We start from the raw sequence: 25,464 nt of genomic DNA on the forward strand, positions 1-25,464 counted from the left end.
TAGTCATCTTTAAAGTCCAGTAAGAAGAAGAAAAGGACATCATTGAAATGTAACAAAGCCAGCAAGAAGGGGACAGAGGTAAGAATGAGAGATAGGGTGCCCTGACACTTGCACGACTTTGGTGCACGCACGTCGTGTAAATTTGTTGTTCTGCTAAGCATTTTTGCTCAATTCTCTCTTTTAGCATCAAGATGGCCGCTGGAAGCCCTTCCTGATTAAGCCCCTCCCTTCCCAACTAATGAAGCCTCTGCTGGTTTTCGTGAACCCAAAGAGCGGTGGAAACCAGGTAGATGGATGTTCCTGCTCCTCATGCACAGTCAAAGTCATCTCTAAGGACTGCATTCTGGGTTTCATCCTAAAATATTCAACACTGCAGGAATTTTTTTTTCTTTTTAAATTTGAACCAACAAACCGATAGGGCAGCGCAGTCTCATTTGAACCCTGCGTGATATCGCAGGATTTGACCACTTATGGGGACAGCCAGCCCCGTTGTGTAATATATACACAGCATAACTTCACACGGAAAAATGGTGTCCTGTTTTGTTTTCGGCTGAAATCACTGAAGCAGTCGCGAAAAGAGTTTTTTTTTTTGGTTTCCATTGGAGAAGGGACGAGGAAGAAAATGGGAGACGTCATGTCGATAAGTGTTAGCCTGCACAGCTAACCAGAGTAGCTCCGTTCTCTCGCTTGCAAAACCACCTTGACATGTTTGAACTCCGGGTCATAAACAAACCACAACACATGTCCACTTTCCACTGCATTGTCATTTTTTTACATTTTCTTTTTGTTTGAATGTATTTGCCCAAAATCTCAGAGAAAATGCCGTGTTTTTTTTTTCCCTTGGAAGTAGAGAAATTGTCATATGCGTCATATTTTACCCCTTTAGTGCCCCCCCTCAAACGAGACTGTGCTGCCCCATTGATTCAGAGAAGGATGCTCCGTTATAAAGCATTACTTGAAACATTTGGTTTTGAAAATAATTTATTACTTCATAATCCACCCACCCACAATCCACCCAAAAAAAAACAGGTAAACAGTGTAAGCCTATTAAGCAAACTCAAAAACTGCTTATTGTCACCACTGAATAGGCAAATTTGTCATTACAGTTGTGTGGTAGCATGGAGTGGATCTGTAATTATACAGGCAGCTACTTACCTTAGTCTTCTTCCTGTTTGGTGATGACCCACTAATACCATATGAGTTGACTGTTAATGAGGCTCATTCTTCTGCTGACAACAGAACAACTTGGTGGCATTCAATAGGGTTACCTTAAAAAAAAGTTCATAAGTGCAAAATTCCCTAGAAAACTAAACAATAAAATGCACCTAATTAAATTATTTTCCCATTTGAATTTTTAAGAGGGCTTCTTTCTTTTTGCTTCAGGGAACTAAGATTGTCCAGTCTTTCATGTGGTACCTGAACCCTCGCCAAGTGTTTGACCTGACAAAAGGCGGGCCCAAAGAGGGGTGAGACCACACGTCTCATTTTTGCACTTGCATTTGTTTGGCAGCTTGTTTTACGACAGGCTCTAATGTCTGATGATATCCTTGAGGGTTTGGTCATGTCCTGGAATCAATATCTTTACATTGTGGGGCTTAACCAAGTAAACAGGCAGAACAAAATACTTGGAGCTGTTTGTTGGTCTGTTGGCAGGATTAGTCAGAAACTAATGAATTGGTTTTCAGAAAATCTGGAGCCTCATGTACACTCAACAAAAATATAAACGCAACACTTTTGGTTTTGCTCCCATTTTGTATGAGATGAGCTCAAAGATCTAAAACTTTTTCCACATACACAGTATCACCATTTCCCTCAAATATTGTTCACAAACCAGTCTAAATCTGTGATAGTGAGCATTTCTCCTTTGCTGAGATAATCATCCCACCTCACAGGTGTGCCATACCAAGATGCTGATTAGACACCATGATTAGTGCACAGGTGTTCCTTAGACTGCCCACAATAAAAGGCCACTCTGAAAGGTGCAGTTTTATCACACAGCACAATGCCACAGATGTCGCAAGATTTGAGGGAGCGTGCAATTGGCATGCTGACAGTAGGAATGTCAACCAGAGCTATTGCTCGTGTATTGAATGTTCATTTCTCTACCATAAGCCGTCTCCAAAGGCGTTTCAGAGAATTTGGCAGTACATCCAACCAGCCTCACAATCGCAGACCACGTGTAACCACACCAGCCCAGGACCTCCACATCCAGCATGTTCACCTCCAAGATCGTCTGAGACCAGCCACTCGGACAGCTGCTGAAACAATCGGTTTGCATAACCAAAGAATTTCTGCACAAACTGTCAGAAACTGTCTCAGAGAAGCTCATCTGCATGCTCGTTGTCCTCATCGGGGTCTCGACCTGACTCCAGTTCATCGTCGTAACCAACTTGAGTGGGCAAATGCTCACATTCGCTGGCGTTTGGCATGTTGGAGAGGTGTTCTCTTCACGGATGAATCCCGGTTCACACTGTTCAGGGCAGATGTCAGACAGCGTGTGTGGCGTCGTGTGGGTGAGTGGTTTTCTGATGTCAATGTTGTGGATCGAGTGGCCCATGGTGGCGGTGGGGTTATGGTATGGGCAGGCGTCTGTTATCAATCAATCAATTTTTTTTTATATAGCGCCAAATCACAACAAACAGTTGCCCCAAGGCGCTTTATATTGTAAGGCAAGGCCATACAATAATGATGTAAAACCCCAACGGTCAAAACGACCCCCTGTGAGCAAGCACTTGGCTACAGTGGGAAGGAAAAACTCCCTTTTAACAGGAAGAAACCTCCAGCAGAACCAGGCTCAGGGAGGGGCAGTCTTCTGCTGGGACTGGTTGGGGCTGAGGGAGAGAACCAGGAAAATGGACGAAGAACACAGGTGCATTTTATTGATGGCATTTTGAATGCACAGAGATACCGTGATGAGATCCTGAGGCCCATTGTTGTGCCATACATCCAAGAACATCACCTCATGTTGCAGCAGGATAATACACAGCCCCATGTTGCAAGGATCTGTACACAATTCTTGGAAGCTGAAAATGTCCCAGTTCTTGCATGGCCGGCATACTCACCGGACATGTCACCCATTGAGCATGTTTGGGATGCTCTGGACCGGCGTATACGACAGCGTGTACCAGTTCCTGCCAGTATCCAGCAACTTTGCACAGCCATTGAAGAGGAGTGGACCAACATTCCACAGGCCACAATTGACAACCTGATCAACTCTATGCGAAGGAGATGTGTTGCACTGCATGAGGCAAATGGTGGTCACACCAGATACTGACTGGTATCCCCCCCAATAAAACAAAACTGCACCTTTCAGAGTGGCCTTTTATTGTGGGCAATCTAAGGCACACCTGTGCACTGATCATGGTGTCTAATCAGCATCTTGATATGGCACACCTGTGAGGTGGGATGGATTATCTCAGCAAAGGAGAAGTGTTCACTATCACAGATTTAGACTGGTTTGTGAACAATATTTGAGGGAAATGGTGATATTGTGTATGTGGAAAAAGTTTTAGATCTTTGAGTTCATCTCACACAAAATGGGAGCAAAACCAAAAGTGTTACGTTTATATTTTTGTTGAGTATACAAAGACTTGCATGGATTTCCGACTGACACATGACGTACGCCAAAACCCAGAAACTGGCGTAGGCACAAAAATATTCAGATGGATCAAAGTGTCCATACGCATGGATCCACAGACGTTCCGTTTGTACTTCCCACTGAACGTGGAATTGAGTGCACTTGCACATGCACCATGCGCCTCCCTTTCCACACCCCTATTTAAATATGCAAATCCATCTAACTAGACCCTGGGAGCTGAGAATTCCCCACGCCGTCACATCAGACAACATGAACACAGAAAAGAAATTATACCGAGTGCAGTATTAATACAGAGTAATAATAATAATATTACGAATAACAAAATACATATTTGAATGTGCACATGCCCAAATGTGTCCATGCTGGTGTTCATTTGGAACAATTGCATGAATAAACTATTTACTCATTGCGCATGTGCCAGACGAGGCATGAAATGCAGGGTGACGGGGGTTATGGCTAAGGTTAGGGGAAGGGAGACAGTTATGATCATGGTTAGGAGATGGGATTACGGTTAGAATAGTAAAATAAAAAATATGTATCACGAAAATGGCTCTAATCTCTTTGACAGGAGCATGAAAATAACCGCGGAACCAGGACACCCAGTCACCATCTTTGTTATGCATTTGCGCATCATGTGATTTCAACATTAACAGAATGAAAATGTTTCCTATTAACAAAAACAAATTCATCATATGATGACACCTAAACTAGCTTCCACTGCAAATTGCGCTGTAATGTTGGAATGTGATGCACCTGGATGACATTCGGATGATTGGGTTCCACACAGCTGGTGGCTCTGCGCAAGGTTGACCGGCACACTCCTGACCGATCGACCAGCTCCCGCTGGAATGCCCCTGTTGCCAGGAATCCCAGCGTGGTCAGCATCTGTGTGGGCACAAACAACCTGTTTCCTCACCGTACTGCATTCTGTGCTGGCCGCAGTTCTGTGTGCAGCTCCAGTAATGGTGACTTGGTAAATGAAATTGGCTTATGAGCCAGTTACTGTATCATCATTTGCAAGTAAATCCTTGCGTTCCCTGAATACACGCTAATGTCAGATTGCACCATTTGCAAGATTTTCTAACAATGCTAACGAAGCCATTGTTTATGCCATTGTATGCCTCACTTTACGCATGCTTTTATATCCACCCATATATTTTCAAAAACGTGGGTGTGTTAATTGTTCATCAGTGTGTCTCTGATGTGCACATCACTCTGACTTCTTGTTTTCACACTATTAACGGTTCCCAGCATCACCTCTACGTGTCGGCAGTGGAACAATAGCTGTAGAAACGTCTGTATGCCAGCCAGGATTTTTGAGTTATGCACCGCACATTTCCACGGTCATTTCACTTTTGACACATCTGAACGTTGGCGTGGAGACATATGACATGTTTTTATGCATACACACGCTTTGTACATGAGGCCCCTGGTGAGGTGATTGCCTTTGATTTGGAAAGGAAACTGCTCAATTTAGAGGCAGAACAGTTATAAAGGGACATAGCCAGAAATTGTGAAACCTTTATTTGTGAGATAACATGTTAATACGCTGATATTTCTGACACTTTTTGAAAAGGTTGGTTCTCTACTGCAGTGGTTCCACAACAGTTTCAGGACAGATCTTAATAAAGGGCAGAACCACAATATTTTAAAATATTTAATTTAGTTCATAGGCCATTTGAGTGATGAAGTATATTTTAAAATATTTAATTTAGTTCATAGGCCATTTGAGTGATGAAGTGATTCTCATGAAAGTTGGTGAAAATAGCAAACCTGATGTGGATAAACCACATCATATTTTGTAAGGAAGGAGCAATGGAATTTTATTTAGATACAGGGAAGTTGTTTATGCTTCTTTGAAGTCTCATTTTGGACATCCACAAGGGTTAGAGATAGGGCACCTGGTGTTCAGTTACTTTTAGTATCTTTACTGACCTTTCTCATGCTTGCAGGCATCAGCTACCTCAAGGTCTGTCCAGTCTTCAAGGTCTTCTAAAACTCTTCCTCAGTGTTCTCTTCAGTTGTCCAGGTTTGGAGAGTGTCTTGGTAGAATTGATGATTTGTATTTTGCCTCCAGGTTGGAGTTATATGCCAAAGTTCCCAACCTTAGGATCCTGGCCTGTGGGGGTGATGGGACAGTGAGTACAACATGATTCAACTGAAAACAACCACTGCTGTACAGATGAGGACAAAATTATTAGGCCTCCTATGAGATTTAACAATTTTTTTAACAGAGCAAAGAATTTTCAAGACAGCAATTCTATACATCCTAGTTTTTTTTTGTTTTTTGGATGAGTACATGATTTTACTTTGCAAACAGAAACAAAATTATTTAACCAAAAACAAAAATTACCAGGGTAAAAATTATTAGCCTCCTTACAAACTAACCTTTTTGTTGAACCATAGCACCAAACCCCTGTTGTGAATTTATATTATAATAGCAAAAGTGGCCTCTGTGTGCATGTATGTGTATGGTTTTGATCATGGAGAAACTGGGGAGTTCTGACATTTTGCCGTTTGGTATGCTTACGTATTTTGGGTCAAGGACGAATGCTGCGAAAATGGAAAGTTGATAGGACTAATATTTTTGGAGTAATTAGCGAAATTAGCTAACAGTGAGCACTGCATGTTGTGCTGCAATACAGTTTGGGGGTTTTAAATGTTATTGTGGTTTATGTTAGTTTATCTTAGTTTAACAGTGTCATTATTGTTATTGATTTATTGTGTTTTTGTAGTTCAGTTGGTTTGATGAGTGAGAAGTGTACTACGTTGGATGTGTTCCGGCACATCTTTGTTTGTGGGTGTGTAAAAATAAAAGCACCCTGCTTGCGGCAAAATGCAGAAAAGACAAAAAGCTCTGCGTGCATGCATGTGTATAACTTTGATCACAGATAACCTGGAGAGAGCTGACATTTCCTGTTTCATATGCTTCTGCATTTTGGGTCAAGGATAAATGCCACCAAAATGGAATGTTGATAGGAGACACTGAACAAGGGACATTGCTAATTACATTCTGGTCTCACACGCCATTCCAACAGGGGGCAGTAAATCATCTATATATTAAAAGTGTGCGTGCGTGTGTGTGTGTATGAGATTTATTTCTAATTTTTTTTTAGAAAGTTCATTGTTAGTACATAATATAATTGTAATTGTTAAAAATACATGGATGACAAGAACATGAAAACACTTATTTCCATTGTGGTCTCTTTAAAAATCAAATAACAACTTAGAAGTAATTATATAATAATAATAATAATAATAATAATGTGTATATGATAACAAGAACCTTAACAATTTTATAAACACATTAACATATTAATTTAACATTTTAAAAAATATGGAATTAACAGGAAATTAAAAAGGTCTAGTTCTTCTTCTAAAAACTGTTGAGGTCTATGGTCCTAAAACATTCTGGAGTCATGCAGTATTCCAACTCATTTTTAGAAATTTTACGTTATAATTTATTACCACCCTTGAAAAACATCAGCTACCTACACTCAACAAAAATATAAATGCAACACTTTTGGTTTTGCTCCCATTTTATATGAGATGAACTCAAAGATCTAAAACTTTTTCCACATACACAATATCACCATTTCCCTCAAATATTGTTCACAAGCCAGTCTAAATCTGTGATAGTGAGCACTTCTCCTTTGCTGAGATAATCCATCCCACCTCACAGGTGTGCCATACCAAGATGCTGATTAGACACCATGATTAGTGCACAGGTGTTCCTTAGACTGCCCACAATAAAAGGCCACTCTGAAAGGTGCAGTTTTATCACACAGCACAATGCCACAGATGTCGCAAGATTTGAGGGAGTGTGCAGTTGGCATGCTGACAGCAGGAATGTCAACCAGAGTTGTTGCTCGTGTATTGAATGTTCATTTCTCTACCATAAGCCGTTTCCAAAGGCGTTTCAGAGAATTTGGCAGTACATCCAACCAGCCTCACAACCACAGACCACGTGTAACCACACCAGCCCAGGACCTCCACATCCAGCATGTTCACCTCCAAGATCGTCTGAGACCAGCCACTCGGACAGCTGCTGAAACAATCGGTTTGCATAACCAAAGAATTTCTGCACAAACTGTCAGAAACCGTCTCAGGGAAGCTCATCTGCATGCTCGTCGTCCTCATAGGGGTCTCGACCTGACTCCAGTTCGTCGTCGTAACCGACTTGAGTGGGCAAATGCTCACATTCGCTGGCGTTTGGCACGTTGGAGAGGTGTTCTCTTCACGGATGAATCCCGGTTCACACTGTTCAGGGCAGATGGCAGACATGTGTGGCATCGTGTGGGTGAGCGGTTTTCTGATGTCAATGTTGTGGATCGAGTGGCCCATGGTGGCGGTGGGGTTATGGTATGGGCAGGCGTCTGTTATGGACGAAGAACACAGGTGCATTTTATTGATGGCATTTTGAATGCACAGAGATACCGTGACGAGATCCTAAGGCCCATTGTTGTGCCATACATCCAAGAACATCACCTCATGTTGCAGCAGGATAATGCACAGCCCCATGTCGCAAGGATCTGTACACAATTCTTGGAAGCTGAAAATGGCATACTCACCGGACATGTCACCCATTGAGCATGTTTGGGATGCTCTGGACCGGCGTATACAACAGCGTGTACCAGTTCCTGCCAATATCCAGCAACTTCGCACAGCCATTGAAGAGGAATGGACCAACATTCCACAGGCCACAATTGACAACCTGATCAACTCTATGCGAAGGAGATGTGTTGCACTGCATGAGGCAAATGGTGGTCACACCAGATACTGACTGGTATCCCCCCCAATAAAACAAAACTGCACCTTTCAGAGTGGCCTTTTATTGTGGACAGTCTAAGGCACACCTGTGCACTAATCATGGTGTCTAATCAGCATCTTGATATGGCACACCTGTGAGGTGGGATGGATTATCTCAGCAAAGGAGAAGTGCTCACTATCACAGATTTAGACTTGTTTGTGAACAATATTTGAGGGAAATGGTGATATTGTGTATGTGGAAAAAGTTTTAGATCTTTGAGTTCATCTCATACAAAATGGGAGCAAAATCAAAAGTGTTGCGTTTATATTTTTGTTGAGTATATTTTTAAGCACTAGCCAATATAGAGCCTGTGGATCCCCATGGGCAACATGCTAATGATGTGCTTTAACTTTGTAATGCTTAAAGCTCGTAAAATCAGAGTAAACTTGTTGCAAACCGTTGTAAACTTGTAAACTGCGTGGCTTCGTTCAAGTGTGCAAAGAAAATCTTGAAATGTTCAAAATCTGTCACACGTTAATTATGTGAACTTCACGTGAACATTGTGCAAGCAATTAAAAAACACTGCGTGTCAGTGCGAGTCATTCCGTCAGCGCATTGCATCACATCGCAGCTCATCTGAACGATTAGAATGAGATGTTAAATCTATCATAAACATATTTTTACAGGTGCTCATTCGAAGGAATGAACATGCAACTGTTTTACCAAGCTATTACAATATAAACATTACAAATATTTACCTTTTAGACTGTTCCAAATGCATTCTCCACCTCATGAAGCGCAGGAAGGAGAGAGAAAAAAAAGCTGCAGCTGAAACAGTCCTCTGTGATTCCGGAATTGATTAGAGGTGTTTTCAACAGCCAAAATCTGAGAGAACATGGTTAATCCACTACGAAATAATTATTTTATCTACGCAGCATCCAGCGCACAAACCGCGGCATCCAGCTGGGAACACAGCGGGTGACATTGTAACGACGAAGTGCGCAAGAGTGTGGAGCCAAAATTTGTGCAAGTGTCAAGGCATCTTAACAGAACAAGCCTGGCAGAGGTAGAAAGCAGGGGTGAAAGTAGTTTGAATTTTTTGCCGGTACTATCACAATTACTGACGTTATTGTACTTGGCCCCACAAATCTTAGAAACATGGTGTGTAACCAGATCCTTACTCTGGATGGCATTACCCTAACCTCTAGTAGTACTGTGAGAAATCTTGGAGTCATTTTTGATCAGGATATGTCCTTCAATGCGCATATTAAGCAAATATGTAGGACTGCTTTTTTGCATTTGCGCAATATCTCTAAAATTAGAAAGGTCTTGTCTCAGAGTGATTCTGGAAAAACTAATTCATGCATTTATTTCCTCTAGGCTGGACTATTGTAATTCATTATTATCAGGTTGTCCTAAAAGTTCCCTGAAAAGCCTTCAGTTAATTCAAAATGCTGCAGCTAGAGTACTGACGGGGACTAGAAGAAGAGAGCATATTTCACCCATATTGGCCTCTCTTCATTGGCTTCCTGTTAATTCTAGAACAGAGTTTAAAATTCTTCTTCTTACTTATAAGGTTTTGAATAATCAGGTCCCATCTTATCTTAGAGACCTCATATTACCATATCACCCTAATAGAGCGCTTCGCTCTCAGACTGCAGGCTTACTTGTAGTTCCTAGGGTTTTTAAGAGTAGAATGGGAGGCAGAGCCTTCAACTTTCAGGCTCCTCTCCTGTGGAACCAGCTCCCAATTCGGATCAGGGAGACAGACACCCTCTCTACTTTTAAGATTAGGCTTAAAACTTTCCTTTTTGCTAAAGCTTATAGTTAGGGCTGGATCAGGTGACCCTGAACCATCCCTTAGTTATGCTACTATAGACTTAGACTGCTGGGGGGTTTCCCATGATGCACCCAATGTTTCTTTCTCTTTTTGCTCTGTATGCACCACTCTGCATTTAATCATTAGTGATTGATCTCTGCTCTCTTCCACAGCATGTCTTTTTCCTGATTCTCTCCCCTCAGCCCCAACCAGTTCCAGCAGAAGACTGCCCCTCCCTGAGCCTGGTTCTGCTGGAGGTTTCTTCCTGTTAAAAGGGAGTTTTTCCTTCCCACTATCGCCAAGTGCTTGCTCACAGGGGGTCGTTTTGACCATTGGGGTTTTTCTGTAATTATTGTATGGCTTTTGCCTTACAATATAAAGTGCCTTGGGGCAACTGTTTGTTGTGATTTGGCGCTATATAAATAAAATTGATTTGGTTTGATTACATTTCTTTATAGCTTTATAGTGTTCATCGCTCTTTCGCATCCTTGAAAAAAACAAACATTTCAATATTTTAGTATGTGTATGGACAAAAAAGAAATTTGAAACACTTGACATATGACTTCAAATATTTTACTATGAGAGGCAACATTAAATATGCTTATGTGCAAATATAATAGTATATAGTAATATATAATACTATATGATAGCATAATAATATAATATATAATATAATAAATATAATATAATAGTATATAATAAATATAGTAGTCAAAACATTTAGAACATCACATTCAACACTTAATGAGATTATTATAAACAGATTCTAGTTGACTCTTAGTCACTGACAACAATGAAGAAATCTAGAATAGTTGCTACCTTGCATATTGTTTAATTATAGCTAAATTAAAGAAACACTTAGATTGAGTTAAACATGCAGTTAAATCAGCTTTCTTTTCTGAGTTATTAGTTCAATCATAAGATGATTTTATTAAAACCAAGTCTGAGCTGCTCATTTTAATGCAACGTTGAGTCAACTTAACCTCCTCTTCTGTGTGAACTCAAAGGCTTCATCCGTCATGCCAATGCGGCCCGCTTTGTTCCACTCGTTGCCACACTTTGTCCCGTTTGACACCACATTATATAAAATAATTATTTTATAGCTGATGACGCATTTGCTCTCAGAACTTGGTTGATGAGACCATCTCTCATCGCTCCCAGAATCACAGAAATTTTCTGCAGCTCCAAGTTGTCTTGTGCGTGTCGTGCGGCAGAGAACGCATTTGGAACTGTCTCAAAGGTAATTATTTATAATATATATCCTGTAATGGATTGGTAAAACAGTTGAATTTTCATTCCTTCTTATGAGTTTGATAATATATCTGTAAAATTATGTTTATTATGGATGTAACATCTCATCATAATCGTTCAGATGCAGTGCGCTGCGGCAGTCGGACGCATTGACACGCACTGTTTTTGAATCGGTTGCGCAATGTTCACGACTAGTTCACAAAATTAATGCATGCCAGAAGTTCTGAACATTTCAAAGTTTTCTTTGCGCACTTGCACGCAGCTGCGCACAGCTCATGCGCAGTTTACAAGGAGTTTACTCGCTGGCATGCCAGATTGCGTGCCAGTGCGGGAATCAAATTTGTGAAAGTATGGAGGCATCTTTACTGAGAACAAGTCAGCACAAGTGTCAGGCCTGAACTGAGAAAACTTAAAAACCTTTCACACCTCGCTGCATTTTTAAGTTGACTCAACTATTTATTTTTTACACTGTTTGACATTTTTCCCTTCGCTTTTTTTCCCTGAAACAACGTCTAACAATAATTTGTTAGTTCACAGTTTGGCTGTTTAATATAACAGGTGTAAACTAACCAGGAAACCAGAAAAAATGTTTACAATTTTGTAGGAATCTTATTATTTATCCCAGTGCAGCCACCACTAACAGCCCACAGGCCGTGATCTATGTAGTGGTGAGAAAATCAAGCACACTCTTTCACAAGTTGCGCAGGGGTGCATTCATGCTGCGCACATTTAAGTTGTGTCAATCATCTCCTGGCAGAAAATGCCTACGCTTTGTTCTGTGATTTTGGAATAAAGATACACAATATTGTGAAAGAGCCACACGTTTTATTTGGGAGATTTTTGGCATCAAACGTCCTCCTGGCAAAATCTGACGGTAACCTTAAATAACAGATGTTAACGTCGGCCACATACCAATTAAATTCACTTGCACGGACACTTCAGAGGAAGTATTCATGATTCGGTGAGGAGGATAATATGTGTTTCAGATGACACATTGATAGTAGTAGATGTGTTTATGGTTAAACTGCAGTTCTGGTTTTGAATGTGGGTTTTTGGCCGACAGCAGCCATCTGGTCTTACCACAACTACATACCACCAGTATGTACTTGTGGTAAGTAATCTTTTACGAGTACATTATTCTGGACTACACCAGCTTACTTTCACCCCTGGTAGAAAGTGAAAGATCTCAAAGACTCTGGAAATAAAACTAGTGAGAGATGTCTAAAGACTCCAGAACAGCTGCCAAGACACTTGTGAATAACCTAACCAAGCTGGGAAATGTAGTCTCATGCTAAGGACAACCTCGAGAAAGATTATGCATACTGGAAGCATGTCCTTTGGTTAGATGAGATTAAATTACACCTTTTGTTTGGTGAAAGAAGGAAGCAGTGTTGAAGATTAAGAAGAAGAGCCTTTTTTATTGTCATTGTAAATATGGAATGTGTCAGTTCCATTTAATCCATCCTAATTACAGTTAGACACAATCCAAACACTTGGAGCAGTGAGCAGCCACAGTCCAGCGCCCGGGGATCAACTCCAGATGTAGAGATGCTGCCTTGGTCAGAGAAAGGAGCAGAACTCAAATAAGCATGTTTTTGATTGTAGGAGGAATCCAGAGTGCCCGGAGGAAACCCACACAGACACAGGGAGAACATGCAAACTCCACACAGAAAGGCCGGAAAGTGATCCCACAACCTTCTTACTGTGAGGCACCAGTGCTAACCACTAATCCACCGTGCCATCCAAAGAACACCGTCCCCACAGTGAAACACGGCGGTGAGCGTATTATGCTGTGGGGATACTTCAGTGCCTCTTTAACTGAGAATCTCCTCGATGTGGAAGGAAGCATGAGCAAAGAACGATATGTGAAGATTTTAAAAGAAAACCTCAAGCAGTCAGCAGCACCAAAGAAGAATGAGCTGGGATTCCTCAGGAGGCATATCTGAGACTTGTTAAAAACTAAAGTAAACAACTGGAGGTTCACTCACTCAATTTCAACTACTTACTTCAATTAAGGGGAGGTGGGGGGCTGGAGCCTATCTGAGCAGTCACAAGGTATGAGGCAGGGTACATCCTGGACAGGATGCCAGTCTGTTGCAGGGCCACATACAGACAAACAAATACGGTCATACCCGCACGCACACCTATAGGCAATTTAAAGTTTCCATTCCACCTAATTTGCATGTCTTTGGATGTGAGAGGAAGCTGGAGCACGCGGAGGGAACCCACGCAAGCACGGGGAGAACATGCAAACTCCACGCAGAAAGCCCAGGGAATCGAACCCATGTGAGGCATCAGTACTAACCACTAAGTCACCTGCTGCCACAGCTGCAGGCTGTTATCCAATAAAAAGGATAAACAATTGATTATTAGCATCAGGAGGGCTAATGGGCAATTCTATAGTAATGGAATTACAACAGCAGCAAAATCTGGACATATGGCATCTAACCACGACAGATTAGCTCAGATTGTAATTCCGTTGCCGTAGAATTGCCCTAAATGTTGACCCCGGTAGATTTTGGTTTCTCTGTGTAAAGTAAAATGATGTAATGTAATAATGCTGTGTTGAAAATTCATTGCTGTGTTAAAAAAACAATCAGGAAAATTTTGAAGAAAACATTAAATTTCATAGGGAGGCTAATAATTTTATATCTGTATGGTGCATTTCATATCAATTTATTTATACAACACCAAATCAGAACATGTCACCTAAACAGCACTATAGATGATTATGGTCTAGACTCTAGATCTTATCTAAACTGTGTGCAGGCACATTGATGACAGTGGTATGGGGAAAAAACTCTGTCAGTGTTTTTTAATTATTGGAAAAAATCTCTAGCAGCCCAGACTCAGTGGGGTGACCATCTGCTTTTGCCATACTAACACATAAACCAAAAAGCATTGCATAGAATTGACAGGAATGTTGCAGCTAAACAGCCATATGCTGCTGTCCCTTGTTCACAGCAGTGAGACAGGTGAAAAGACAATGAGACGAGGAGTAGAGTCCCCATGATAGATTGTGTTGATGCCAGATCAGTCATTCATTTAATTTTTTTTCATTTGTCGTTCAGTAGAAAATTGAGTTTGAAATATCCAAACATTCCCAATTAAAAACAAAATTGAATAAGTTTTATTTCATTAAATAAAGGTTCTTTGTAGGTGTGATGCCTGCCATGTGACATCACAAAAACAGTTACAAATTATCAGTTAATAAAATAATTGTGATGTGAGAGAAGCAATATGGCTATGCTAAAATAAGTAATAATGGGTATAAAGCTGTCATGTTTGTGTGTGTGTTCAGGTGGGCTGGATTTTGTCTGTGTTGGATCAGTTGAATCTCCGCCCACAGCCTCCTGTAGCCATTCTGCCTCTGGGAACTGGCAATGACCTGGCGAGAACTCTCAACTGGGGAGGGGTGAGTTATAGTTGCCCTGAACTCTCGTGAGTTGTACCAGATCTCTAATCGGGGTCCACTGTAGCTCGGTTTGAGCTCTTCTGCAGTCCTTCAAAATAATCTGATTCACTGACTTGTCAAATTAACTCTGAAATGAATGAACACTGAAATGAAGAAGACGTCATTTGGAGTCAGTCATGGTTCACCTCTGGAGGTATTGTTGGGGCCCCTTCACACATGGTGCGAATTTGGTCGATTTGCTCATAAAGTGCGCATGAAGCAGGAATTGTGTGCAGAATGTGTAAAATCATAGCTGCCTCGTACACCTGTTGCTACAACTATTTGCGCACACCAGTGGCTGAAAGACAGTGTGTGCTGTGTGAACCCATCGAACCCTCTCGTAGCAGATGTCGGCCAAATTCCAGGTGAAACACACGAACATCTAAAACCGCTCGTTTGGCACTTAGAAAATGTGTGGCCATTCGCACTATCATCACGAAAACAGTTAGCAGACGATCACTGTCAAGCTGGTAGTGAAATTTTTCTAAGTGTCTCACGACTGCAGGGCCGGCCCAAGCCTTTATGGGGCCTTAAGCAGAATTTCATTTGGGGGCCCCCCTACCATCACCTCAGCACCAGATGCCTCATTATTCCATAGGCTACACTGTTATGTGTGTAACATACCCACAGTCATTAGCATTATTTGTAATTATCTTACATCATACAGGTGTCATTCTTGTTTTTAACCTTAAAGGGGTAGCAAACTCATAAATATGTTTTAATTAACTTCTACATACAGAGTGATGTATAAGTATGGCTCATGAATTTAACTATTTGAAAGTTACATCAGCAGGCAGGAGACTGCATTTATAGTAAACACGTTAAATAGTTTAATTTCTTTCAGATGTGCAATGGTGTGCAAAATGTTCAATATCCAAATACAAAATACTCGTATAATCAAATGAAATTCACATCTTACAGAAAAATAAAGTTGTAATCAAAATACTTAAATAATAAATACTTAAATAATCTCCAAAATGAACATAGAAATCCACAACATAACAGCAATGTGTGTGCATAGCAATGCACAAACATCGCACTGGGGGCTATTGCTTTAACTTTGGCCTGCAAACCATTGAGAGCTGAGCTACTTTTCCCCACCTTTTGCACCAAATTAATCTGAGGAGCTGATCTGCCCTGCTGTTTAACTCTAAGTTTTTCTTCGTAAGGAAGACTATCAAATGGCTTGTATGTACAAATGGTTGTAGCGCATATTTAGTCAATGACGTACACACAACAGTATATATTTGATCACTTATTTTTTGACATTTTAGGGGCCTGCTGTCTTAGAGCAATCGCCTCTGACTTTAAGACACCTAAAGCACTTTACACTAAACGAACGGAGCATTTCGCAAATAATGACAACAAAAATTGTAATATTGGACATGCAAACCTACCTTTGTCTTGTTGTTTTTTCTCATCTTCCAACTTCTTTTTTCTTTTCTCCGCTCCAGAGGGATAATTTCTTTTCTGAGACATGACTTGCACTCACTTCGTTCCTCATGATTAGTCATCGACCACCTGACCCAAGCTGTGCATCTAAATTTGCCCAACGGTGGCAGCAGCCAACAGGAGATATCAATTAACCTAGTATTGGTATTTTGTCAAAATGAATTTATTTTTTTCGGGTGTAATACAATTTCGTTTAAATTATTAAATATTATTTTAATTTCTTGTATACATTTACTTTATCACAACGTCTCGATGCTCTTGTGGCCCCCTGGTGGTGTGGAGGCCCTAAGCGACCGCGTAGTTGGAGTATGCGTTGGGCCGGCTCTGCACGACTGTGAAGTTGCTGAGTGCACATGGGTGGAAAAAAGGTGTGTTTGTGGAGTTTTTAAATTCTGTTGCGCTTTAAAGTAGATCGGAGTAAATTCCTGCTGCTTGTCCTCTTGCAGGGTTACACTGATGAACCAATAACGAAGATCCTCTCGCATGTTGAGGACGGAAACGTCGTGCAGCTGGACAGATGGAACCTGAACGTAGAAGCCAACCCTGAAGCTCAGCCGGAGGACCGGGACGAGCACCAAACTGACAAGGTTAGCCAACACTCTTTTTTTGTGTGTGTGTGTGTGTGTGTGTGTGTGTGTGTGTGTGTGTGTGTGTGTGTGTGTGTGTGTGTGTGTGTGTGTGTGTGTGTGTGTGTGTGTGTGTGTGTGTGTGTGTGTGTGTGTGTGTGTGTGTGTTCACGCACGTACACTTTCAACCTAAGAGCCACAGTGACCTCCCCCTTGATGCCCTCCATCACCATACCAAGTTTGGTGTGGTTTGCGTAATTGCTGTGACTGTGCATATTGAACACACACACACACACACACACACACACACACACACACACACACATATATATATATATATATCCTGGTAGTCAGGAGGATGTGACTGAAGGGTTTTAGCCATGCTAATGCTCCCCTGAAACATTTCCTGAAAAAAAGTCTGAAGGACCTACATGACATGGTGAGATGCTGAAGAGCTTCACTCGTTCATGTCCGTGACACATACATATCAGTATGGCTGATTACATGTAACTTGTCTGATCTTATACGGAGTTTGGCTCTGTCTAACAAAACTGGTTCGGTCCAGATTAATTATGTTTGGAAGGATCTTATCTAGTCTCTTGGCCAAAATTGAAGCAAAAATTTATCGTCCAGGTTTAATACACTAATGGGCCTGCAGGTGGAACAGTTCATTCTGTTTTTCCCCTCTTTGGTAATACTGCAGTTACTGATTCTCACCATGATGGGGGAATTTCACCACACTGGAGAGCACAGTTAAAAGTCCTTAGTAAAACTGATGGTGGTGATTCCTTGGGAGTTTTGCACCATTCAGCAGTATAACCATCAGAACCTGGAAGTTAATTAGTTTTGAGTCTTGATATTACTTTGTCTGCCCTTGTTATGTTGGCCAGTAGAGCTCTATTCTGGTCATCACTGACTTCAGGGAGAGTTGATGAGTTCAGGAGAGAGTCTGGCGCTCCGTTTCCTTTGTGTGACCTTTGGGCATGGAGGTTTTTATCATAATTTTCAATACTGGTGATTTTCTTCAGTTTTATGTTTAACTTGATTACTTGTTTAACATGATTTCCTTAATTTATAGGCAAGACATTTAGCCGAGTTATTTCCTGTTTCATAATACCTCTGTTTCAAAAATAATAACTTCTCCTGGTTGTCCGCAGAATATAAATAATTTATTTGACTTTTTATTTCTGTGATCTTTTTAATTATACTTTATTTTGTGCTCTCTTTATGTTTTCTTTCTAAATTTAACTGTGCTTCTAGTTCAAGTTAAGGCTTTGCTTCTTTTGAAGTGCCAATTTTACTATAATTTTCCCTCTCAACACTGCTTTGCAGGCATCCTGAAGTATAAGAGGAGAGACTTCTCCTTTATCATTTGCTTCCATATATGTGTGGATTTCTCTTACTAATTCTTGTTTCATAGGTCCTTTAAGAATATTTAAGTGTAATCTCCATGAGTAAGTGTTTGCTGTATTTTTCAGGTCTAAGTCCATATAGATTGGGCTGTTGTCAGATAAGTCCATCATTCCAATTTTGTAAGCCTTTACTCTGCAAATATCTTTTTTTTTTTTTTTTTTTTTTTTGAGCAGACTGAGATACATTTGTTACAGTGATATACAGAAATTGCTCATTTTTTATATTATAAAGACAACAAATGAAGACAAAACATGACACTTAACATAAAATAACACAAGAAACCTGATACCTACTCAACACCCCCCCCCCCCCCCCCCCGCAACCCAACTGTTGTTATGATGATAAATGATAAAATGATAAAGAGCACAAGTCGAATAATACTTTTTATGACTGAAAACATGTAGAGAGAGGTGTCCATCTTTTGTCAAACAAAGAGAGCCTGTCAGAGAGATTATACCGTATTTTTTTCCCAGATGTAATGTATTTACAAGGTCATTAAGCCACAGTTTTAGAGGAGGGGCATCACTGTTTTTCCAATGGGTCAGAATAAGTTTCTTAGCAATAATTATGTAATATGATATAAAACATTTCTGTGTGTTGTTTAGTCCCACAATATTATCATAGATGCCCAAGATAATTAATAAAGGGTCGGGTTTTATATGGATATGGAGGATCTGAGCCATATGGTCAAAGATGTCAGTCCAATACTTCTGAACTTTAGAGCAGAGAATAAAACTGTGGCTTAATAAAACTGTGGCTTAATGTAGCAACATCTATGCTATATATGGCACATTTCTCACAGATAGGAGAGATACTCTGCAAATATCTTGACATCATTTTATGTTTCATGCCCTGTTCAAAATATGGTACACAGAGTTTTCATACATATGTGAATATTTTGCTGCCTACATTGTTTTTATAAATCGCAACATAGGGATTAATATTGTGTTAATATTGTTGTGGGCATCTTTTAGGTGCTGTTTTGTGCACGTGCAATGATTAGAAATGAGGCCCATAGTCTCTCTAAAGGATCCTTGGTACTACTGGAATGACTTTGTGTCAAATGGATGGTAACTGAGGGAGACACAGATGAGGAATATCAGTTACATGATGAAGTGTCCACTACAACATTTTGGCCATGTGGTTTGTTTCTCTGTGATCCAACACGTAGGTGCCTCAGTGCTGAAGACCCCAGCAACTAGAAAAAGCCGAGAGGACGGCAACAGTTTACGTGGCTGCACCACATAGATGGTTGCGGTTGTCTGCCTGGGTGGTTTTGTAATGTGGTGGATACAGTGATGTGCAGAACCAGAACCTGCATTGGTCACATACCTGGTTGCACCTGATAAAACTGCATCATTCTTTTACAACCCCTGGCAAAAAATTATGGAATCACCGGCCTCGGAGGATGTTCATTCAGTTGTTTAATTTTGTAGAAAAAAAGCAGATCACAGACATGACACAAAACTAAAGTCATTTCAAATGGCAACTTTCTGGCTTTAAGAAACACTATAAGAAATCAAGAAAAAAAGATTGTGGCAGTCAGTAACGGTTACTTTTTTAGACCAAGCAGAGGAAAAAAATATGGACTCACTCAATTCTGAGGAAAAAATTATGGAATCACCCTGTAAATTTCCATCCCCAAACCTAACACCTGCATCAAATCACATCTGCTCGTTGACATTAACCCTATGTCATGAAATTGACTCTGTGTCTTTTTGCAAGGAATGTTTTCACAGTTTTTGCTCTGGCAAGATGCATTATCTTCTTGAAAAATGATTTCATCATCCTTAAACATCAGAAAAGTGTCATGACATGCAGCCCCATATCATCAATGACTGTGGAAATTTACATGTTGTCTTCAGGCAGTCATCTTTATAAATCTCATTGGAACGGCACCAAACAAAAGTTCCAGCATCATCACCTTGCCCAATGCAGATTTGAGATTCATCACTGAATATGACTTTCATCCAGTCATCCACAGTCCACGATTGCTTTTCTTTAGCCCATTGTAACCTTGTTTTTTTCTGTTTAGGTGTTAATGATGGCTTTCGTTTAGCTTTTCTGTATGTAAATCCCATTTCCTTTAGGCGGTTTCTTACAGTTCGGTCACAGACGTTGACTCCAGTTTCCTCCCATTCGTTCCTCATTTGTTTTGTTGTGCATTTTCGATTTTTGAGATATATTGCTTTAAGTTTTCTGTCTTGACGCTTTGATGTCTTCCTTGGTCTACCAGTATGTTTGCCTTTAACAACCTTCCCATGTTGTTTGTATTTGGTCCAGAGTTTAGACACAGCTGACTGTGAACAACCAACATCTTTTGCAACATCGCGTGATGATTTACCCTCTTTCAAGAGTTTGCTAATCCTCTCCTTTGTTTCAACTGACATCTCTCGTGTTGGAGCCATGATTCATGTCAGTCCACTTGGTGCAACAGCTCTCCAAGGTGTGATCACTCCTTTTTAGATGCAGACTAACAAGCAGATGTGATTTGATGCAGGTGTTAGTTTTGGGGATGAAAATTTACAGGGTGATTCCATAATTTATTCCTCAGAATTGAGTGAGTCCATATTTTTTTCCTCTGCTTGGTCTAAAAAAGTAACCGTTACTGACTACCACAATCTTTTTTTCTTGATTTCTTATAGTGTTTCTTAAAGCCAGAAAGTTGCCATTTGAAATGACTTTAGTTTTGTGTCATGTCTGTGATCTGCTTTTTTTCTACAAAATTAAACAACTGAATGAACATCCTCCGAGGCCGGTGATTCCATAATTTTTGCCAGGGGTTGTAGACTGTTTACTGCAATTTGCACGAAAATTGAGATATTAAGTCAAGTTTGTACTTGTTAATTTTTTTGTTGTTGTTTGGTTGTTTTTCCTTGTTTTGTTGTTGTTATAAGAATGTGTTTTTTGCTACATAAATGAGTATTTTTTAATTTAAATGTAAAAAAAAACAGTTACCACAGCTCTATTAAATAATTTATTATTATTTTTTAAAGGTAATAGTTCTTTTGTGAATACTTTATTGGTCATTTTGAACACATTCAGTATTTCTGCTGTTTCTCAGCTTCCTATCGATGTCTTCAACAACTACTTCAGCCTCGGTTTCGATGCGCACGTCACGCTGGGCTTTCACGAATCCCGAGGTCAGTTCACTGACACACCAACACTTCATGATGAACAAAACAGATTAACGCACCACGGATTCTAACAACACAGACACGGTGGCTCGTACTCTGTACACACTACAGCTTTTGAGATTCTGGCATTGCAGTCAACCATATACTGTACAGTCAGGTCCATAAGTATTTGGACGGTGACACAAATTTTTATAACTTTGGATCTGAGGCAGATTTTCAAACAAATAAAACCCAGATCAAATCCAGACTACAGTCTCTCTGTCAAACTGTAGCTGTCTTTTCCACTTCACATGTCGCCGTATAACTGGTGATGCAACAGGCGAAAGTTGCATGATGCACAGCTTCTCCAGGCACAGCCATATAAGCTGATAACACCTTCAGAGTTGTCATGTGTGTCTTGATGGCTTCTCTTACTAGTCTCCTTGCAAAGCCAATCATTTTTCCAGAACCACCTACTCCAGACAGATTTATCACACAGTTCCATACTGTTTGTCTGGTTTGTGCTGTATTTTTGTTAAACCCTTTGACTGACGGACAGATAGACGGACAGATGCACTGACTTCTGTTTACGTAATTCTAAATATTATAGCTTTAACAACATTAAAACATGGTTTTTTTTTTAAATAAAATTAAAAACAAAACAAAAACAAACTCACAGACCTAACAAGAATCACTTGATAAATAATAGATAAATCCTCAACATTTAATTAACAATAAATGCACTGAATTGTCTGTGAACAAGACCCTGAGATACTTGAACATCTCCACTTGGTAAAATATTTCTCTCCAAACCCAAAGGGACCAATCCACACTTTTCCAACACAGGACCATGATCTCAGATTTGGAGCTGCTGATCCTCATACTAGTGTCTGCGCACCCGTCCACAAACCTACCCAGTGTATACCGGGGGTCAGCGTTTGATGAAACCAACAGAATTACATCATCTGCAGAAAGAGATGTAATTCGAGGGCACTGAACTGGAGACCTTCCAGTCCCTGACTGAGGTTTGAAATCATGTCTATGAGCATCATAAACAGGGTTGATGACAAGGGGCAGCCCTGGCGGAGCCAAACAGCCAGTGTGAACAGGTCTGATATAACGGACAGAATGCACACACAACTTCTACTTTGGCTGTAGAGAGACCTGATCACACCTTGCAGCAGTTCATGGACCCCATACTCCTGCAGCAACCCCTGCAGGACACCTTAAGGATTGTATGGCTTTTCCAAGTCCACATGTAGATTAGTTGCTCATACTGCAAAGCACCTTCTAATATCTGTGCAAGGGTGAAGAACTGGTCCACTGTTCCACAACTAGGACAGAACTTGCATTGCTCCTCCTGAATCCAGTGTTTACTGTTCAACTGTCTCCTCTCTGGCACCCTGACATAGGCTTTCCACTGGAGCCCGAGAGGTGTGATTCCTCTATAATTGAAACACACTCTCTGCTCCCCTTTTTTTTTAAATATGGCCCCCATCACCTCACTTTACCACTCCAGAACTACTGTCTCCAACTTCCATACAACATTGTGTAGACATGTCAGCCACAACAGCCCAACAACTAGGGATGTGAATCTTACAACAACTCACAAATTCGATTCCGATTCTTGGTGTGACGATTCCATTCAGAATCGATTTTCGATTCAAAGAGCTCTGAGAAATAGTTATTACTTAAAAATGTTTAAGAAAATTCAGCTTTACAAGGTTAATCAAGTGATTCTAGATGTAAATTTACTTATCTGCTTTGCTCGTTCAGAGTTGGCTGGCAGTTTAGCGCTGGTCAGTAGTCGGCAGAGACCGCTGCTCCCCTCTTTTAGCTTCGGGTGATGGCGTCGCATGTGTGCTTGCGGATTTGAAGTGTTTCCGAAGTACTTGACTTTCATTTTGCAGATTTTGCACACTGTATAAGTCGTGTCAAGCTCCTTCTTACGCAGCAAATAATAAAATCCAAAATGCGTCCAAACATTTGCCTTCAGCAAAGACGGTGCTGGCTGAATTAGCTCTTTGTCCGCCATGCTAAGCTGCAGCTCACGAATATTTGAGGCACGCCGGACCCTCCCCTTGTGGGGACGCTGCAGTACAGAAGCCGTTGCCTGACAGACAGTACACGCAGCAGGTAAGCAAGAAAATGTTTAAAAAAATGCTTTTTAAAAATCGATTCTTGGACATCCTGGGTCTTCCCCGTGGTCTCCTCCCAGTGGGACGTGCCCGGAACACCTCTCCAGCGAGGCGTCCAGGGGGCATCTGGAAAAGATGCCCGAGCCACCTCAACTGACTCCATTCGACGTGGAGGAGCAGCGGCTCGACTCCGAGCTCCTCCCGAGCTCGGGGAAGACCCAGGACACGCTGGAGGGACTACATCTCTCGGCTGGCTTGGGAACGCCTTGGGGTTCCCCCGGAGGAGCTGGGGGAGGTGTGTGTGGATCGGGAGGTCTGGGCGGCTTTGCTTGAGCTGCTGCCCCCGCGACCCGACTCCGGATAAAGCGGAAGAAAATGGATGGATTCTTGGACATTTTGGATCAGTTCAGAATCATAATAAATAAGAATCGCGATTTGGACGTGAATTTGTTTTTTCCGACACCCCTACCAACAACGTCCAGATACTTAATCATCTCAGGATAAACTTTGTCTGCTCCCAGTGTCACATACTGAGATTACCCCATATCAGATTTGTATATTCGCTATCTGCACATGCACGAAAATGGGAAGTTTGTACTGTACTGAGTTTAACCTTTGTGTGTGGACCAAAATCAGGTTTAATGTGAATAAGTTCTTATCTCTTAATGATATTGCTTCGCTGGACTGATTTAGCACTACTATGTCTGGACAGTGTTTTTTTCTGCACACAGAAAGGGTAAACTCAGTACAGAACAAACTTCCCATTTCTCGTGTATGTGCAGATAGTGCACATACAAATCTGCTACAAGGTAATCTTAGTATGTGACACCGGCGACTTTGCAATGAGGACTTTTTGGTTTACCTCAGCATCTTCAGCGAAGGAGATGGCACCAAATTCGCCTGTGTCTTCCATTCCAGTCCCCTCTAAGGAGGGCACGCCAGTAAATGGTAAATGGCCTTACATTCACCCAAATGTCAGGGTGCTGCCATACAAGATGCTCACTACACACCGGGAGCAAGTAGGGAATTAAGGACCTTGCCCAAGGGCCCTTAGTGATTTTCCCGTCAGGCTGGGATTTGAACCGAGGATCCTTTAGTCTCCAGCCCAACCCTTAACCACTAGACCATCACCTCCTCTGAACATCATCCTCAAAGTATGAGATAAAGATTGACAGAAGGGTTTGATGGTGTATCAGTTCATGGTGTCGAAGAAAGAGTTGAGCCAAAAGGCAAGACTCTCGATTTACACTCTATGTACACCCCTATCCTCACCTATGTGCATGAACTGTTAGTGATGACCAAAAGTACAAGGTCATGGATAATACTGGCGGTAATCAGATTCCTCCATCAGTCATCTGGGCTAACACTTGGGAATAGCTTGAATATTCGGGAGTGACTGAATAGACCTGCTGCTTTTTCTCATCAGAAGGAGCCAGCTGAGGTGGTTCAGGCATCTGGTGAGAAGGATGCTCCCCAGTCATCTCCCTAGGGAGGTCTTGCAGTTGTGTCCAGATAAGAGGAGGCCCTGGGGAAGACCCAGGACATCCTGGAGAGACTATATTTCCCAGATAACTTAGGAATGCCTCGGGATCCCTAGGAAGAGTTAAAGGACTTGGCCAAGGATAGGAAAGTGTGGGATGAGCTGCTTGGTCTACTCCCACCGTGACCCGGATAAGCAGCAGAAAATGAATGAATGAATGTACTGTTTATTTTTTCTTTGTGTCTTTCAGGTGTAATTACCCAGCTGTCCGATTATAGTTATAATAATTCTTTCCATCCTGCAGAAAACTACCTATTTTTTTACAAACTGGTTTGGGGCTTTGGAATAATTAACATTTCCTGTCATGCTGATTTGTATGTTTATGCTCTTGTGTTGTAATTATCTGAGATATTATATCTTCACTTAA

General features: G+C 41.1%; 1 protein-coding gene across 1 annotated transcript in view; it reads left to right on the forward strand.

Moving 5' to 3' along the window:
• dgkzb (diacylglycerol kinase, zeta b) overlaps nt 1–25,464 on the forward strand; it is a 154,933-nt gene that overhangs the window by 70,740 nt on the left and 58,729 nt on the right. Inside the window, exons 10-16 of the mRNA XM_034175777.1 lie at nt 4–78; nt 185–286; nt 1,384–1,466; nt 5,676–5,736; nt 14,720–14,833; nt 16,771–16,911; nt 21,368–21,446. Coding sequence (XP_034031668.1) covers nt 4–78; nt 185–286; nt 1,384–1,466; nt 5,676–5,736; nt 14,720–14,833; nt 16,771–16,911; nt 21,368–21,446 — 655 coding nt within the window. The remainder of the gene's footprint in view (nt 1–3; nt 79–184; nt 287–1,383; nt 1,467–5,675; nt 5,737–14,719; nt 14,834–16,770; nt 16,912–21,367; nt 21,447–25,464) is intronic.

The sequence above is a fragment of the Thalassophryne amazonica genome, chromosome 8 (assembly GCF_902500255.1).
Source record: "Thalassophryne amazonica chromosome 8, fThaAma1.1, whole genome shotgun sequence".
In the NCBI taxonomy this organism is placed as follows: Eukaryota; Metazoa; Chordata; class Actinopteri; order Batrachoidiformes; family Batrachoididae; genus Thalassophryne; species Thalassophryne amazonica.